The sequence below is a fragment of the Opisthocomus hoazin genome, chromosome 7 (assembly GCF_030867145.1).
Source record: "Opisthocomus hoazin isolate bOpiHoa1 chromosome 7, bOpiHoa1.hap1, whole genome shotgun sequence".
Classification (NCBI taxonomy): domain Eukaryota; kingdom Metazoa; phylum Chordata; class Aves; order Opisthocomiformes; family Opisthocomidae; genus Opisthocomus; species Opisthocomus hoazin.
Genome location: NC_134420.1, coordinates 56,304,133 through 56,320,869, shown reverse-complemented (window position 1 = coordinate 56,320,869; position 16,737 = coordinate 56,304,133). Strand labels below are relative to the sequence as shown.

The 16,737-nt window shown below is 42.8% G+C and overlaps 1 protein-coding gene across 4 annotated transcripts in view; it reads left to right on the top strand.

Moving 5' to 3' along the window:
* Positions 1 to 16,737, top strand: part of FBLN5 (fibulin 5) — a 69,820-nt gene that overhangs the window by 17,169 nt on the left and 35,914 nt on the right. For 2 of the 4 annotated variants that reach the window (XM_075426188.1, XM_009936798.2), the window contains exons 2-4: positions 311 to 365; positions 2,818 to 2,869; positions 4,032 to 4,274. In XM_075426188.1, coding sequence (XP_075282303.1) covers positions 4,076 to 4,274 — 199 coding nt within the window. In that variant the 5' untranslated portion in view covers positions 311 to 365; positions 2,818 to 2,869; positions 4,032 to 4,075. The remainder of the gene's footprint in view (positions 1 to 310; positions 366 to 2,817; positions 2,870 to 4,031; positions 4,275 to 16,737) is intronic. The other 2 variants (XM_075426189.1, XM_075426187.1) reach the window with 2 other exon arrangements.

Below are 16,737 nucleotides of genomic sequence, written 5' to 3'. Positions count from 1 at the left end.
TATTGAATATTACGTACTTGTTCATTAAGCAGCTGCTGCATGGGGCATCATAAGAAAGAGGTTAGTTGGTATACATGTTCAGTCTAATTCTGATCCAGTTGCATAAAACCATAGTAAAATTAGTGATGCTGAGATCTGAATCTGGCCCACAGTTTTATTACTCCCTCTCCAGAGGTCAAATTCATGTTAACAAATCTCTGTGGAATACACTAAAGTGTCACTAGAAATTAATTTGTCCATGTGTATTTAAACCTGTATAATGAGCCTGGATATCAGAAGGTTTTCAGCCTATTTTCTATGCATATTACAGGATACTGACTGCTTTCACACTGGCCATCTGCCTTTCAAGCCCTGGAAAAGCACAGGTGAGAGGTGCACACAGAGATCTATGTACTGTCTTGTACTGAAGCACTGTATGGCATGAGATTTAACTGGCTAGCAGGTGAACAGGAAGCTCTGTGGTCTGGGGTTTACATGAAAAGGAAGCTGTGTGGTCTAAAGGTTTAGAGGGGAGAACTTGGAGCCAGCAGAATTCTGGAGTTGAACATGGGCTGAGCTTATTGACTCATCCTTGCCAGCTCAGCAAAATATCCCTGTAGAAACCTGGACCTCACTGAAAGCCTGATTATGCCTCTGAACTGAACACTTTTGGAAAAGGAAATAAGAAAAGCCATCCAACAAGAGCAGGGACAGCTCAGCTCTGTGGTGGGGAACATCCACTTTTGGAAAACATCTTCATACAAATAGGTATTTTCTATGTACAGCAGGATCTTGTCTTAAGACTGTTTAATTTTGGACTGCAATCCAGAATGACTGCATCCTAGATTTCATTTTAATTTATGCCCAAAATCATTTTTGTTCAAGAGGCAGGGCTTTTGAGGGTGGATGGAAGTAAAGCAGTCCAGTTCTTGAAATAGCAGAAGCATTAGTTCTTTGTGTTCTTGGGCTCCAAGTGGACTTCAAATTAGGAAAAAATGGTTCCCAAAGGCATGTTAAGTTTGAATTCCTAGTCAATAATCCAGATATACTCAGTGTCCAGAGCTGTGTTTCTAAATACCTTTGCCAAAAGGCTCTGAAATCTAGTTGGTTTTTTTCTGTTACATTGAAAATTTCCTGCACATGGCATGCTTATTGATATTTTTGTGAGCTTTGGATCTGTATGGGAAATGCTTTTCATGCCCCTGGAGAATTTTTGAGATGTCTTTAAGGGTTTGTTTTTATAATTTAAAAAATATTGTTTCCATTGCTATTTTTGTAAAAACATCTTGTACCATAAATTGATTTTGAAGTCTAAGCAAAAAGCAACTTGAAACCAAGATGATAGTAACAAATTCTTTCTGAAGGTATTGAAACTGGTAATTTCACCAATATTGGAATGTTTTCTAGAATAAAGTTCTAGAAAGTTATTGACACCAGTTCTATGGTAGTTTCAGTGTTTCCAAATCATCATTTACTGCCCAAAAGTAAATAATTTTGTTAAAAACTATCTTAACTTATCCTTCTAACCTAAGTGTAGTGTATATGCCATAGCATGGAAAAGAGAACAAAAAGTAGAGTACGTACATTCTTTAAAACTTGAGGCTGGTTATACATTCTCCCATCAGAAGATCTTGGCTTTCCACAGCATGACACCAAAACATCTCAGAATGCCAAAATAAATGAAGGCAGAACTCCTTCACAGTTGTTTGATACTTCTAGTAGTGGTTTTGTGTATTCATGTGTGCAAGTGGCAGGTGCAGCCCAAACAGTGCCATGTGTTTCACTTCACATCCCCCCCCTAGTTCCTGCAATGGCCCACTTGCACTGACTTCTCCATCTCACCCCTTGTGTCCCACCTACAGCTTACTACTTTTCTAAACATGAACCAAGTACTTCACATGTTCACCGATTTCTTCCACAAAGTCCAGAAATAAGTGTCTTTATCATTTAACAACAAAAAAGGAAGACTCTTGAACACACTCCATCCCTCTGCCCTCTGCTTACTTCAGTGGTTCCTGTTTTCTGGGTATCTCTTGCTTGCATTCCTTAGTATAACCTATTAGGGTTAGGAGCATCCTGTGCTTGTGAAAACTTCTTGGCCTGTTGCTAAATAGCTGGAGGCCCAGTCAAAAACTAGGGAGAGCAGGGAATCATTTTGACAGACTTTGAGACAATCATCACCCAGACCATCACTGTTTCAGAACTGCTGAGGGTCACTGATGGGGTGCTGAAGACTCCGGGTTGCAGCACTGATAAAGACCAGCACCGCAGGACAGGAAGGAACAAGCAAGCCTAGAATATGTGTTACGTAAAGATTTATCCTCTAAAAATAAAAAAGTTTGGTGTGAAGTAAAAGCCTTGCTTTTATTAAGCTTGTTACATTTTAACTGTAGCTTCAGCTCAGTCAGATGACTAACCTGTTGAGATGTGTGTACTGAATTGTCTCTGTGTAGCATTTCAGAGCCTGTTAGAGAAGTTAGCTAGTACCTGTTAACTGAGCCCTCCTGTTCTGGGAAAAAACAAGACCTCAAAACTGAAGAATGTACTTCTGTGTTAACAACTGGTATGGAGCCCATCCCACATTATGTGTTGGTTACCCCCAGGGAGATGAACAGCCTGACCCTGTCACCCCCTGAGGGAACTACCTTCTGAGTTAGGGGGGCTGGCTTAGGTGCTGAGGTCTCAGGTTCATGCCTTGCTGACTGTCTTTGGGGACTGTGTTCTGGTGTACTCTGTGCGGCTGAGCAATTGTAGTAAGCATAATAATGCAGATGAGCGTTTGACTCTGCAACGCTCTCGTTTCACAGTCACTGAGTGTCCTTTGTTTTCTCATTTTAGCAACAATGCACTAATGGGTTTGACCTGGACCGTGCCTCTGGGCAATGCTTAGGTAGGACTTTAATTAAATCAATACATTTAAATTGGGGTTCAGAAATCCTGACCCTATTGAGTTAACATTGTGCTGCTGTTCACATGCTTTAGTTGAAAAGTTCTTGCTGTGTGACAAGTATGTGTGTTTGTGTATATGTACATAAAAAAATACATATGTATATATAAATATGTGTGTGTGTTTACTTAGCACAAGTATATATATATGATCGTTGTTGAGATATTAACTGGCCATCAGTACTTCTCAAATAGCTGTAATGCATTGAGAAGAGTTTGGGAGATCAGTCTAGTTGCCAAAAGACAAGGGTTGTTTACCCTCCTTTTTCTCCTCCAGACTACTTACTATCTTTGTTGGCAGCCTCCACTTGGAGGGTCAGATAAAGTCTACCACTGCTCAGAGTTGAAACTCCAAGTATATTGTTGAGGCAATATTAGGAAACATGCGCTTTGCTCTATAGCATCTTTTTATCAATGGCATTCTGCCTCCAGGGCAGCATCTTCTGTGTGCAGAAAGGCCACCCAAACAACAAGGGAAGAACCAGCAACAGATTGCTTGCTGTGTCATAGCAACCCACTGCCTCTGTGCTCCCAGAACCAAGCGAATGCTCAGTTCGATTAAACCATTTGTATCTTTCTGAATTTAATTCAGCAATGATCTCAATCAGAGCAAAAAAGAGGCCTGAACCGCATCCCCAGATCTGAACATCCCTAACTTTTTCTGTGGGGGAGAGCTGAGGAGTTCCAAATCGGGATCCAAGTTTCACAGCTGGGCAAACCAAACCACCAGTGTCTGAAATCCTGATCTGCATGTTGTGGTTTGGACAGACCCTCCAGCAGGAACAGGCAGTAGCATGCTGTAGCCATGCGTAAATCAGTGTTTAAACCGAACATTTATAGAATAGCAAAGCAGGCTTTCCCCTCTCCCTCTACCCTCTAAGAGTGAAGTAAAACAAGGAGGACACAGAGATGTTGAATACATGGAATGTTTCCTGTTTTAGTATGATCTAACTTCAAAGTGACGCTCCACAAGGAAGGATTAGCTTTTCCATTCAAAGAGAGTATCAACTTTTTTAGCAAAGTCTTGAGAAAAACATGTTAACTATTTTTTGGAGAGGTCCCATTAAGAAGCAATCACTCCTTTTATTTTTGCATTTTGCTTCCAGATATTGATGAATGTCGGACTATTCCTGAGGCCTGCAGAGGAGATATGGTGTGTGTCAACCAGAATGGTGGCTATTTATGTGTACCCCGAACAAACCCAGTGTATCGGTCACCATATCTGAATCCTTATTCAAATATTTATCCACTGCCCCCAGCGCCAGGCCCCGTTCCTAACTACCCTACTGTTACAAGACCTCTGATGTGTCGATTTGGTTACCAGTTGGATGAAAACAATCAGTGTGCTGGTAAGTAGTAGAAATCTTTATTCTATATTTTTATTTATATTATGCTTGGCTAACATTGGAGAAACAATTGTTGTGCAATTGTCCTTTAGTTATTGTGTCACTCAAGCCCAGTTTTTTGAAGTCCAGCTACCTTTTTTTAAAGGATGTGAGCTCTACATTTCATATAGTCATTATTCAAGGCAAACTCAGATATGATTTAGTCCTATTGTTTAATCAGAAACCCACTTTTATGAGAGAAGTCATGTTTTTATGAGATAAAAAAAACATCAGATGGCAGGTGATTTGTCAGTGCATCAGTGGCATATCTTTTATGCTTATGATTCTGTCCTTGACAGAGAAAACAGATGACCCTTCATTTGAAGCATGAGATGGGGACTGAGGAAACCTTGGTTCAGTTCTTGGTAGTATGTGACCTTGTTCAGATTTCTGGACCTCAGTCTTCCTCCTGTAAATAGTATAAATAAGAGTTGTTTCCTCCCATGCTTTGCGTTCTTCACTTAGACTGTGAGCCCTTTGGAAAACATACGTTGTTGATCTAGAAGGTGGTACACAACTGTTAGCACTGCCATTGCTTTAATGACTATAGGCTTCAGCTGAGATTGGAACTCCCTTGTTTGAGGCACTGTGCAAACACATGGGGAAAGAATCGCTGCCCCAGCAGAGTGCTGACATTGTCTTAGCACCTTGATATTCCCCAATCTCCAATACAAAAAATAAATCATAGAATCATATAATCATAAAATCATTCAGGTTGGAAAAGACCTTTAAGATCATCAAGTCCAAGTGTAAACCTAATAACCCTATGAAAAATTTCTTGCGTTCGTAGTTTCTACTTTTGCATCTTTTCCTAGATTCCCATTCCACTTACTTCATTTTATATTGTGTTTAACTCTGATATAAGCTGCTCCTGTGTTACTAAAAATTTAAGGGAGGTTTAGATTATATCCCTTTGGTTTGCCTGCTTTTGATAATATCATGTTATGAAGGAATGGAGAGAAAAATTCTGAACTAAATTAAAGTAAATTCCACTGGCCAAAATATGTGTTTTGATGCCAACCTGGGACTCAAGAGATCAGGGTCAAACTGATCATTGGCAGCTGCTGAGCATAAATGCTGAGATGTAGTCCACAGGCCTACTACAAAGCTAATCTGTAAAAACTAGTTATTTCTGTGTCTCAGTTGTCCTAACAGTAAAGTGAGATTTTAATCTGTTATTACATATAGCTAATTGTCTGAAGGCTTTGATCAAAATCTTTTTTGAAATAGGACTGGTCTTTGACAAGAAAAAAAGCCCAGACTACAGAAGATGTGAGCTTTCAAGAGAGAATTTTGCCTGTCTGTAGACTCAGGAACTGCATTTAACTTCAAACATTTCTTTTTTGAATGCTGCTGCAGAACAACACAAGAGCTAAAACTGACTTTTCTTTTGGGCTGATTCTGCCCTATTGTCTGAAATTTCTGGCAGGACTTGATTTCGAATGATGTACTTTGTTTGCTTCCCTAGTGAGGAGACCATGATGCTTCACGGGAGCTGTGAGAGTCTAGATTTAAATTCAGCTACTTTGGGGCACATTTTTCTGTGTTTGAATCGTTGCCGTCATTATGTTCCAAGGTGGGAAAAATGTATTTTCTAACCAGTGTTCTAGTAACACCTACTGGAAATTTTAAAAACCTGTTTCTTTAATGAGAAGTTTTGAGGTCCTAAGATAACTGATGAGTTTGCTGCAAAAATAAGCATCTATACTCTCCAGTCCTTTGAAAAGTGCAACTAGTCCTTCTGATCTTAGCAAATTGACCAACCTCAGTTATTTTATCTGCTGATTTGTAGGTTTCCAGGAGTGTTTTCACTTTGCTAACTTTGATGTAGATGAATCAGGAAATGGGGCAGTTGGTGGAAAAGAAGTGCTGAAATCAAAGGGGAAATGAAAGCCCTCTATTTTACCCTCTCTGGCCTGCTGCATGGAAACCATGCCAATCAAAACAGGTGGATTTTGGAAACATTTACAGTGGACCTTCCAGCCTGCAAAGGCTGGCAGAAATGTGAGGACTAATGCTTTCTTCAGTTAGGGCTGTTCACTTCTGTCACTTTAATGGTGAGGGAAAGTTTGGTGAGTAGAGACATTAACAAGAATAGATGGGAGAGGACCAACTGCCATTTGAGTACCACAGCTAGCTGGAAACGGTTTTCAAAAGTCTACATCAGGTTTGAATTTGAGCAGATGATGGATTGTGCTTATGTTAGAGGAAGAAAAACAAAACTTAAAGAAAACAAGACCTTTCAGAGAGAACGTGTGTCTGCTGGAGTCAGATTTCATTTTTCATTTAGTGAAATCCACTGGAGACATTCACTGTCTTGACGCAGTATTTATTTCTGTATCTGTGTGCCCTAGGATGGAAGGTGTGAGCACCAAGGGAAGAGGTATGAGTACAGCTCTCGCTGCATGGTGGTAGGAAGGACTGATCCCGTTTCCAGGACTTGTGGTGCAGTTAACACAGGTGATGTGCAGCCTGCACTTGAAGGTCTTGGAGTTGAGGCATCAGGGAACCTTGACAGCATCCTCAGAAACCCCCAAAATTTCATTTGAGTCATTCAAGAAAGTTTGAATCGCATGAGTCATGGCTCTTATTACAAGTTAATGCTAAGCATTGCATCATTCTAATTGTATTTCACTTGCTCTGCGCTTCCCTGCTTGTCACCATTTTAGGATACAAAGCCCTTCAAGGGTTGATTTTGTGGTGGAATGATTGAAAAGAGTAAAGTGGAAGCTATTTTGCCCAGTAGCTGAGCCACTATATAACCTACAGGTTTGTGAAGTTGGTGTTCTGGCACTGCCTTCCAGCACCTTCTTTCCAAATAAAGCTAGTCACAGGTATTTCCATTAGAGATTATGAGACTTTTTGCTACTGTCTTCAGGGTAACCAGAGCTAGTCTAACTCCAATGTTTCTGAGAAATCTCCAGTTTTTAACAGAGCACACATTCTTGTCTGGTCAGATATGGTGTTACAGGTCTGGGCCACATTTTCTATAGCTAGGCCAACAGAAATCTTTACTTTCTCTTTGAATTCCAGTCAAAACAGCTTATTAAACACAGGAACCTTTCCTGGGAGATTTTCAGCCTCAGCTTTGAAGCACTGAGGTTGTTCAAGAGACTTCCAAAGTGAAACAGGATAAAAATTTGATCTGAAAGCTGTACGAGACTTAACAAGCGCTTTTTTTTTTTATCCCACCCTTTGCTAGAGCTAACAGAAACATAGGAAGGCTATGAGAGGGTCGCTGTGTCCTGGTCTGGCATCTGACCTGCCTACCAAGGCTCCATGTTCCCTGGCTCTCAGAGGAATGTGCACCCCGTGGGGTTCAAATAACATTGCCCCTCATGGGGGCTGATATATTCCAACACAGCAAAAAAAAGAAATATAAGCCATTCTTCTTCCTTTCAAGCTATTTTAGCCTCATCCTTTGTGACCTGGATGGTCATAGACAGGGGTTAGATGGCCACGCTCCTTGCCCGTCCTATTCACCACTCAATCTTAACAAGACTCAATTTTATCTCCAGATCTCATCCTTTGTGACAACCAAACCTTTCCTGGCACAAGTGCCTCCGAAAGACACCTGTTGGTGACCACTTTGCCTGCTTCAGTGTCCTCTGCATGGTGCAGAAGTAGCTGTAGCTGTTTGTGGTAACAGGCAGGGAAACATTTTAAAGATAATTGATTTTTAAATCTTCTGTGGGTTTAATTCCTGATACATGGTATTTTTACCCCTGGAGGTGCTGAATGCTTTATATCTTGTATGTATAAATGTACTGTGTTTTCAACAGCACAAAGTCTGTGTAAACTCATTCCAAAGCAGGTTGGGAATGATTTATAACCACAATTAATGCTGGAATAAAAGACCACATACAGGAAAAAGCAAAGAACATCTAGTGCAAGAGCACTGCTTGAACTGTTTGTCTTCTAACGCTACTTCTCTATAAATACAGAATGGTTAGTCATAATAATAACATTCTGTTCAAGGAACTTGGTCTAGTAACCGTTGGCAAGATTAAACTGGAGCGAGGGCCCATGTTCTTGCACTATACATTTGTAAGCTGAGAGCTCCTTCCAATTTCCCTTCACTCCACCTTGCTGTTTCCTGATTTACAATGATCTTTAAAACATGCCTCAAACACAGAACCTTCTGGACATTGTGGAAAGTACGTAATGGGTGGACTCTTATGTTTGCTTTCTCTCCCATTAATGCACATGCACAATGTGAGGAGATGGTGGGCGCGGGGAGGCATCTAAGAGGATTGAATGGAGGGATCAGAGAAAGCAGACCGCAGAGAAGTGGATGTTAGGAAAGCTATCAGCATAAGGCAAGATGAGTATGACTTCAGAGACAGAAAGAAGGGAGGAGGCCAGATGAGTTAATAAATGTGGTGGGTTGACCCTGACTGGATGCCAGGTGCCCACCAAAGCTGCTCTATCACTACCCTCCTCAGCTGGACAGGGAAGAGAAAATACAATGAAAAGGCTCGTGGGTCGAGATAAGGACAGGGAGAGATCACTCAGCAATTACTGTCATGGGTGAAACAGACTCAACTTGGGGAAATTAGTTTATTTATTACCAATCAAATCAGAGTAGAATAATGAGAAACAAAAACCCAATCTTAAAACACCTTCCCCCCACCCCTCCCTTCTTCCCGGGCTCAACTTCACTCCCGATTTTCTCTACCTCCTCCCCCTGAGCAGCACAGGGGGATGGGGAATGGGGGTTGCGGTCAGTTTATCATATGTTGTCTTTGCTGCGCCTTCCTCCCCAGGACTCCTCACACTCTTCCCCTGCCCCAGCATGAGGTCTCTCCCATGGGAGACAGTCCTCCATGAGATTCTCCAATGTGAGTCCTCCCCACAGCCTGCAGCTCTTCATAAAGTTCTCCAGCGTGGGTACTTCCCATGGAGTGCAGCTCTTCAGGAACAGGCTGCTACAGTGTGATTCCCCCATGGGGTCACAAGCCATGCCAGCAAACCTGCTCCGGCGTGGGCTCCTCTGTCCACGGGTCCGCAGGTCCTGGCAGGAGCCTGCTCCAGCGTGGGGCTCCCCACAGGATCACAGCTTCCCCAGCGCCTCCACCTGCTCCAGCATGGGGTCCTCCCCGGGCTGCAGGGGGAGATGTGCTCCACCTTGGACCTCCATGGGCTGCAGGAGTACAGCCTGCACTCACCATGGGCTGCTCCATGGGCTGCAGGGAAATCTCTGCTCCTGCGCCTGGAGCACCTCCTCCCCCTCCTTCTTCACTGATCTTGGTCTCCGCAGAGTTGTTTCTCGCACATATTCTCAGTCCTTTCTCCTGCTGCTATGGATGTTGTGCAGCAACTTTTTCCCTTTCTTAAACGTGTTATCCCAGAGGTGCTACCACCATCACTGATTAGCTTGGCCTTGGCCAATGGTGGGTCCATCTAAGAGCCATCTGGCATCAGCTGTATCAGACATGGGGGAAGTTTCTGGCAGCTTCTCACAAAAGAGCCACTCCTGTAGCCCCCTTCTACCACAACCTTGCCATGCAAACACAATACAATTAAAAAAAAGCACATAATCTTATTAAAACAGAAGCTAAAAGAAAGAAGCATGAAGACAGAGGGAAATGGAAAGATGTTCTTCCCAAGCCTTAAAGAGAATTGTTCTTCAAGGCTTCATCTGTGGAGTAGGCACTTCTCCAACTTTCCTCATTTCTCAGAGACTGCCAGGACCTCCTACATTCTGCATCTACAGGTCCCTAGTCCTACATTCATGGAGTGAAACTCCTTCCTTCAAAACCACCTTTGCACAGATGGGGTTTAGATCATTATCATTTATATTGCAAGCATACCTGTACCCCACATCCAAGCCTGCAGTCGTGCTGACCTGCCCTGTGTGCAACCTCATTAAGAACAGCCTGTGCCTAGATGAGTTTCCAAGCAAAATAAAGGAACCAGATGTGTGTGTCTGGGGCAAGGGGAGGGAAGCGAAGATACAGGGAACTGAGAGGAGGTGCCCAGGTCTGACAGCAGGCCCACGCCTGTGTGGGGGATAGAGCCCGGAATTCCTTATCCAGTGGCTTAGCCACTAAGCCAGGCTGCCTGCTAATAGTGACTTTTCTACAGTGAACTCCTTGGGTGTATAGAAACAGGCAGAAGAAAAGGAAGGGAATGCGACAAGGAGATGATGCACTGGAAGGGGCTGTGTGAAGGAAGAACAAAGCGAATCCACTCCTGCCATTGCCTTTTTTAACCCTATTTGTTTCAGCTCGGTGTCTTTCCCTTTTCATCTCGGTCTGTGAGATAATTTCTTTTGCTATTCCAGAGGGACAGTTCCTGGAGGCTATACACGGTCCCTGTTATGAGAGCACTGTCATCATGTCCAAATTAACTAAAACCAGAAAAGAAAGATTGCATGAAAATAGGTTCTGCAAGAGGTTCAGAGCAGCCTCCTGAAAGGATATGTAATTGATCACAACTTCTGATTAAATTAAGGGCTGTGATGTGTAGCCTTTATACATAAGCTGATTTTCCTGTCAGGTTTTGTATGTGAAAATATAAATTCAGACCTCATGCTGCCATAGCAACAGAAAAGTTGCCTCTGAAGAATCTCAGGAAGAAGCTATAGTTGGTGGCTAAGGCTTAGGTTGGAGGATTTTGCATTCAGCTCCTGACTTTGCCATAGACGGATGTGCTGGGGCTTCAGGTCATTCTGTGTAAACCGAAATAATAGTTCACTTACAGGATTGTATCAAGGATAATGTCACAAGTAGATGATAGGTGCTGAGATAACTCTCTGACAAGTATCATGTAAAAATAAGTAAACAGGAGGAAAAAGGGCCAGTTTAAAATCCTAGAACAGTGAAGCCTGAAGTGAGAGATGTGGAACTTATTTACTCCCCTAGTGCACTAAACTGGTTGGAAATCACCGGGCACCTTTGTCTGTATTTCTGCATAGATCAGAGGAGAAGTGAAGTCCCACAGCTTTATCAGTATGTCCCATTTACTTCAGGAATACCTATGCTACAAAAGCTTTCAGTAGTTATTTGATGCCATTGTTTTTCAGTCACCATCTACTTATGCTGTGCTCATTTCATGTTTTAGCACAATTCAAGATGGTTGACCCTTGATTATCTAACATGATGAGACTAGACAAGCTAGGTAAAATAAAGACATTGTAAATAGAAACTATGGACGTTAAGACACAAGACCACATGCCAGGAGACTAAGGGAAGAAGGATCATTAATATTGTAGAGAACAGACATACTTAACATAGCCCTGTCCCGTTGGATAAAGCCACATTGTACAGCTCCAGGCAAACATAACTATAATTCTTCTGGCTCCGGTCTCGGTCCTTCTGATCTGATGGCCTCATCTATTCACAACCCCAACAATCTTCATAAAGGTAATCACAAGTTGACCATAAAATATTCATGAATAAAAAGGTACAGCTGAAAACACTCAGAGCTCCTTCATCCCTCCAGAAACCATTGCTCCAGCTGGATGGGCCAGGGCTGAGGAAAGGCAAGATTCAGCTAGTCCCTACAGTAAAGTTCATCAGCAGGGTCATTCCGACAGAAATTTGATCACCAATAAACGTATCTTCTCCCAGAAGAATTTACCAAGGAAAATGAGCACAGAAGTGCTACTTTTCACTGAAGTGACTCCATTTGTGGTGGAGAGGCTGGCTTGATAGAAAAGGTTGCTGTATGTATCTGTCTGTAGCAGGGTAAACCGAGCTTTCTGTGGCTTGAATTATTCCTTCTTTCATTCCTCACTAAGTGCAGTGTGAGAGGAGTATGGTCTGGCGGGTAAAGCACAGGCGAGTGCTTCGTTTATTTGTGAAGCTTCTACTACTCACAAAGAAATAAGTAAAATTGAACCAAAAAATACAACATGCAAGCCAAGAAGGCTGGCATGTTATTAAGAAAACTGGCATCTCTGTGTATTGGAATGAAAAATAGCAGGCTCCTGGATATGGCAAAGCATAACACTAAGTGCAAGTCAATCATTCTGCATGTCAGTGCCTCTCAAGCATCACCGACCAACTGTATTAATGCATGCTGATGTGGGGAGGGAAAATAAAATAAACGCAACTTCAGTATAGCCACAACTGAACTTGACTGAACTGCAGTCATAGGTAGATATCTGGATAAGTCAACTGGAGACCAAAAGCTCCTCTTACATCTGTGATTATGGTCCCTGTTGACTTTGTTGAAGATTTTAGCATCTTGGAGCAGAAGTTCTTGCAGTGAATTTATTAGGTTTATTTTAATCTGTCTTGAGCCCAAGCCACTGACCAAAAGAGGCTTATAGTCAGGCAGTTTGGTAGGATATTTTCCTCCTGCCAGACTCCTGATACCGTGTTAAGGATTTCTTAGGCATTGTGGGGGAAGAATAGACAGCTGGTCAGAAGATTACCTTATGATTAAAAACTCTGGCAGTCAGGAGGGTTTGAATTTGCTTTCAACTTTAGCTCGAACTAAACTGATTCTGTCTGTGGAAGTGTCATCGCTTGCTTATTAGGCGTGATTAAAAGTTTTCTGGTTTCTTCTGTAGAGAGGGGTGAGGAGGGAAACACAGTGGCATAAAAAGGGAGACAGCTGAATGAGAATGTGTCATGTTACAAAATATAGCTGGTTTGTACGCAGGGAAGGGACATAAGCACAAAAGCAGCAATGTCCACGTCTCATTAGACGTGCAGGCACCAATCCAGGCACAGGAAGGCTGAAAGCTCTGTAGACTGTGAACTCTCTAGCTCAAGATGTGTTTCAGTTTTCTGTCTTCCTTGGAGCTGTACAGTACTTTGGTATACAAGGTGGCGAGAACCCAGGAATCCCATCTCCGTTGCGCTGTGGAGACTGTAGAGGGAAAGGGTATGCAAGGGGGGAAAGAGGTTTAACTGATATACTGTTTTTTAGTTGGTTGAATGGCCCCGGCTAAGCTTGGTGTCTGAATTTGGCATTGTTGGTCACTGGGCCCTGAGCCAGATAATACATAGAATTCAGTTGTCACCAAGAGCTAGTTGGCAGGAGGTTGTATCTGACTCATTTCAGAGAAGCAGTGATGGTGCCCAGTCTGCTGTACCCTCAGGCATGTGCTGGCCAAGGCAGGGCTCTCACCCCCACTGTTAATCTCTGGATGATTCCCCAGACTCAGTGCTAACAGCCGTTTGATATGCAGGGCTTTGTGGCCACCTTGCCTTTATTATGTCTTACTTCCAGGGATTTCAGCAGTGCCAGATCAGTTAAAGCTGCTATGTACCGATTAGCTCTGTCTGCTCTGGAGCAGATTTTGTGAGCTTTCCTTTGTGGGATAACTGTCATGAAAGGCAGTCCCACCAACGAGACAATTACAGGGCTTAAAAGAAAATTAAGTTGCTTAATGGTGCTGTTAGATTGACAGACTTCACAAGTACCCTTCCCCAGTCTGTTGATTCGTGGCTTGTTCTTCTCTTGTTTTCCCATGGGTGTCTGTGTTGGCTGTGGATGGCAGTCCACACCTAGCTTTCTGCTGGGACCCTCAGGGACTTTGATTGCATAAGTGACACCTTCTTTACCTTCATGTGGCATAACGTGCAGAGTTCAGTACCTGATAGAGTGTCTCTTCTCAGCTGGAAGGCTTATTTATCTTCAGTGCCCTTAATAGCACCAGCACTCTGCTCAGGCCTGTGTTAATCTTTGCTTGTGTTTGCAGCACCCACAGTGCCTAGAGGTGGCAGTGTTCTCAATGACTTCAAAGTCACCGTTTTTCCTGGCCTCTCCCTTATATTTTTTGGGTCAGCTTTGTTTCTTTTCGCTTGGTTCCAGCCTGAAGTTGGCCATGGTTATATGTCACAATCAAGATGTTAACCCAAAATATATAGAAAATATGAACTGGCTCCTTTACCGGTGTAAACCAGCCAGATGGAGTGTAGGTTTTGCCAGCCTCTATAGGCGGAGGTAATGTGCTGGCATTGCTCCTTTGTCTTGTCTGTAGGACACCAGACCCATGCAGAGCTGCCACACAGAAATATAAGAGCTGCCTGATGTTGTGTGGTGTTTAACGTGCTCTGACCCCTTCATCTGCCAGTTGACTGGCTTCCCATTTCAGTACTTCAATGAGATGAGAGAATTTTTCAAAGCAAATAAAGCTACCAGAAGATGAATAGGAGCTACACGTCACCAGGCCAGTTCAGGGGAATAGCTTGGCTGTTCTGCCTCTTGGCTGGGACATGCTGCCCATTGGGGATGACAAGATGCACTGCAGTCCATCTTCAGTTTTAACGCCAGCAAAACCCTCTCTGCTTTTAGTTCCTTTCAACCATAACTCATGGTTGCAGGTGCCCTCTAGTATAAGGCTACGCTGCAGTGTGAGGAGAAGGATGGTGAGATAATGGGGCAGTAGTATAGGTGACAGGACAGCTGAAGTGAAGGCCCAGGTCCCTAAAGCTTGTTTAGATCCCTTGCTGTCACTAACTTTCATCCTCAGTGGAAGCTTAGCATGTTAATGCCTGTTGATCTGGCCTGCCGTCTTTGCCACAGGCTGCCAGTGTGACCTCAGACCTCTTTGATCAATATTGTTTTCAGAATTGACTACTTATCTGAGGAATCACAGTATCTGAGCAACCACCTGGAGACTCCTGAGAGGTCTAGGTTTTCAGGCAGAGACATTCAGCACTTTCTGAAAGCCAGGGTATGTATGGTGTCTTCATTTGGGCACAAGCAAGTGTGCATATACAAACTCATAAGTCTTTCTGGAAAACGTTCTCAGCTTTCCTATGGCTCAGTTCTACATCAATAACATGCCACTGCAGTGAGAATAAATCTATTTGTGTTCATGAGGCATTAAGATACTGAAAATACAAGAAGTTCTTCGACTAAACAGGGAGAGCCTTGCAGGATGGGGAGAGGAGTGCATCATAAACTTACAGTCTCTGAATGAATCCATGATCTGCTGCTTGGTCTAACACTAACTGTGTTGATTGGTTTCGGGTTTTGTTTGTTTTGTTTTTCAATGAAAAGAAACAATTTTAATGTCTGCTTTGTTCAAATATTTTGAACTTGTTTCCATTTTTTAATTTTTCTTTTGTGAAGTGAAATTCTTGTTTTCCAGCCAGCCCCCTGAGTACATGAAGCATTAGCTGGTGAGCTGGTTAACTGCTGGTTGGACCAAAGGCATTAACTGGTTTTGTAGTACAACCCCAAAGTATGTATAGGTGACATTGAATGGGAAGATTGCACAAACGGTAATACCCAGAAGTCTAGAAAAGCTACAGTTGTGGTCATGGAATTAAGTGACTGGAAACCCAGCATTAGATGTAAAGAGAACCTAATACATGGCCATCTGCTGGAAGATGAACAGTAGAAGGCAGTGATGTCAAGAGCAGTGTAGCATGGGGCAGTTCCTGGCAGTGGTACTGAGATTTCTTATCCCAGAACAGAGAGGGAATAGTCCTTTGATGTGTTCTGCTGAGAATGGATCCAACCTACTGACATCAAGTGTAAGTACTTTACTACCAGATAAGTGTACAGAAGCTTATGGAAATCTCAGTATAGAGCAACAGTAAATTGGCGGCATTATTGAGGCTGACTGAATAAAAGAGTTAAGTACATTGTAAAGCTTAGGGTAAGATGACAGCAGTTGGAACTGTAAATGTCAGAGAAGCAGAAATTCTGTATGGTTGATGGTACAAAAGTATGATTATTCCTGAATAGGGTGTAATTTGCTGAAATGAAGGAAAATTGCTTTTAGACTGAACATAGTAAAGCCCTTTATGACAGTGCAGTGTATCAGGTTATACAAGAATACACTAGGTGTGTTGTAGTGGAGGAATAGTGCAAAATGTATCATCAGAAGCATTTAAAAACTGCTTGGAACAATTGTTAGCAAGGAAGAGTCCTGCACAAGTTGGGGGTGGGATAGATGTTATTAGGTATCTGTAAGTTGCTGTACTTTTGAGTCCTTTGATGTGTTTCCAGCTTCCCCTGTGCACAGAGGCACAAAAGAAAATTGTTTGCTTTATCTAACACTGCAGAGAAAATTCATAGCATGGGTAAGGGCCTCCACCCATTAAATAACAGTTATTGTCCCTATGGTGGAGCAATGCAAAGCTGAGATATATAGTTTAAATGGGTAGCCTGGCACCCCCTTTCTGAAGGAGAAATCTTGGAGCAGTGCCAGACTGCCACTCCTTACTCCTGGAGCAGGAGCCAGGCCAGGGAGGGGATATGGGGTCCAAAAGCTATGGCACGCTGCTAATTCCCTGCTAGCACAACCCCTGTGGGGAATCCCAAACCAGGCATAGGCTGGAGCAGCCTTGGATCATGCTCATGTGTTTCAAAGGCAGACTGCAGCAATATATACAGCACTTGTTGCCAGCAAAACACTAAGGACTGCATCTGGAGCTTTAATTCAGAAGCAGATTGAAATAATTTTAATTGAAAGCAGGGCTGACTTTGTGATGGAATAGCCCAGAACTGTTAT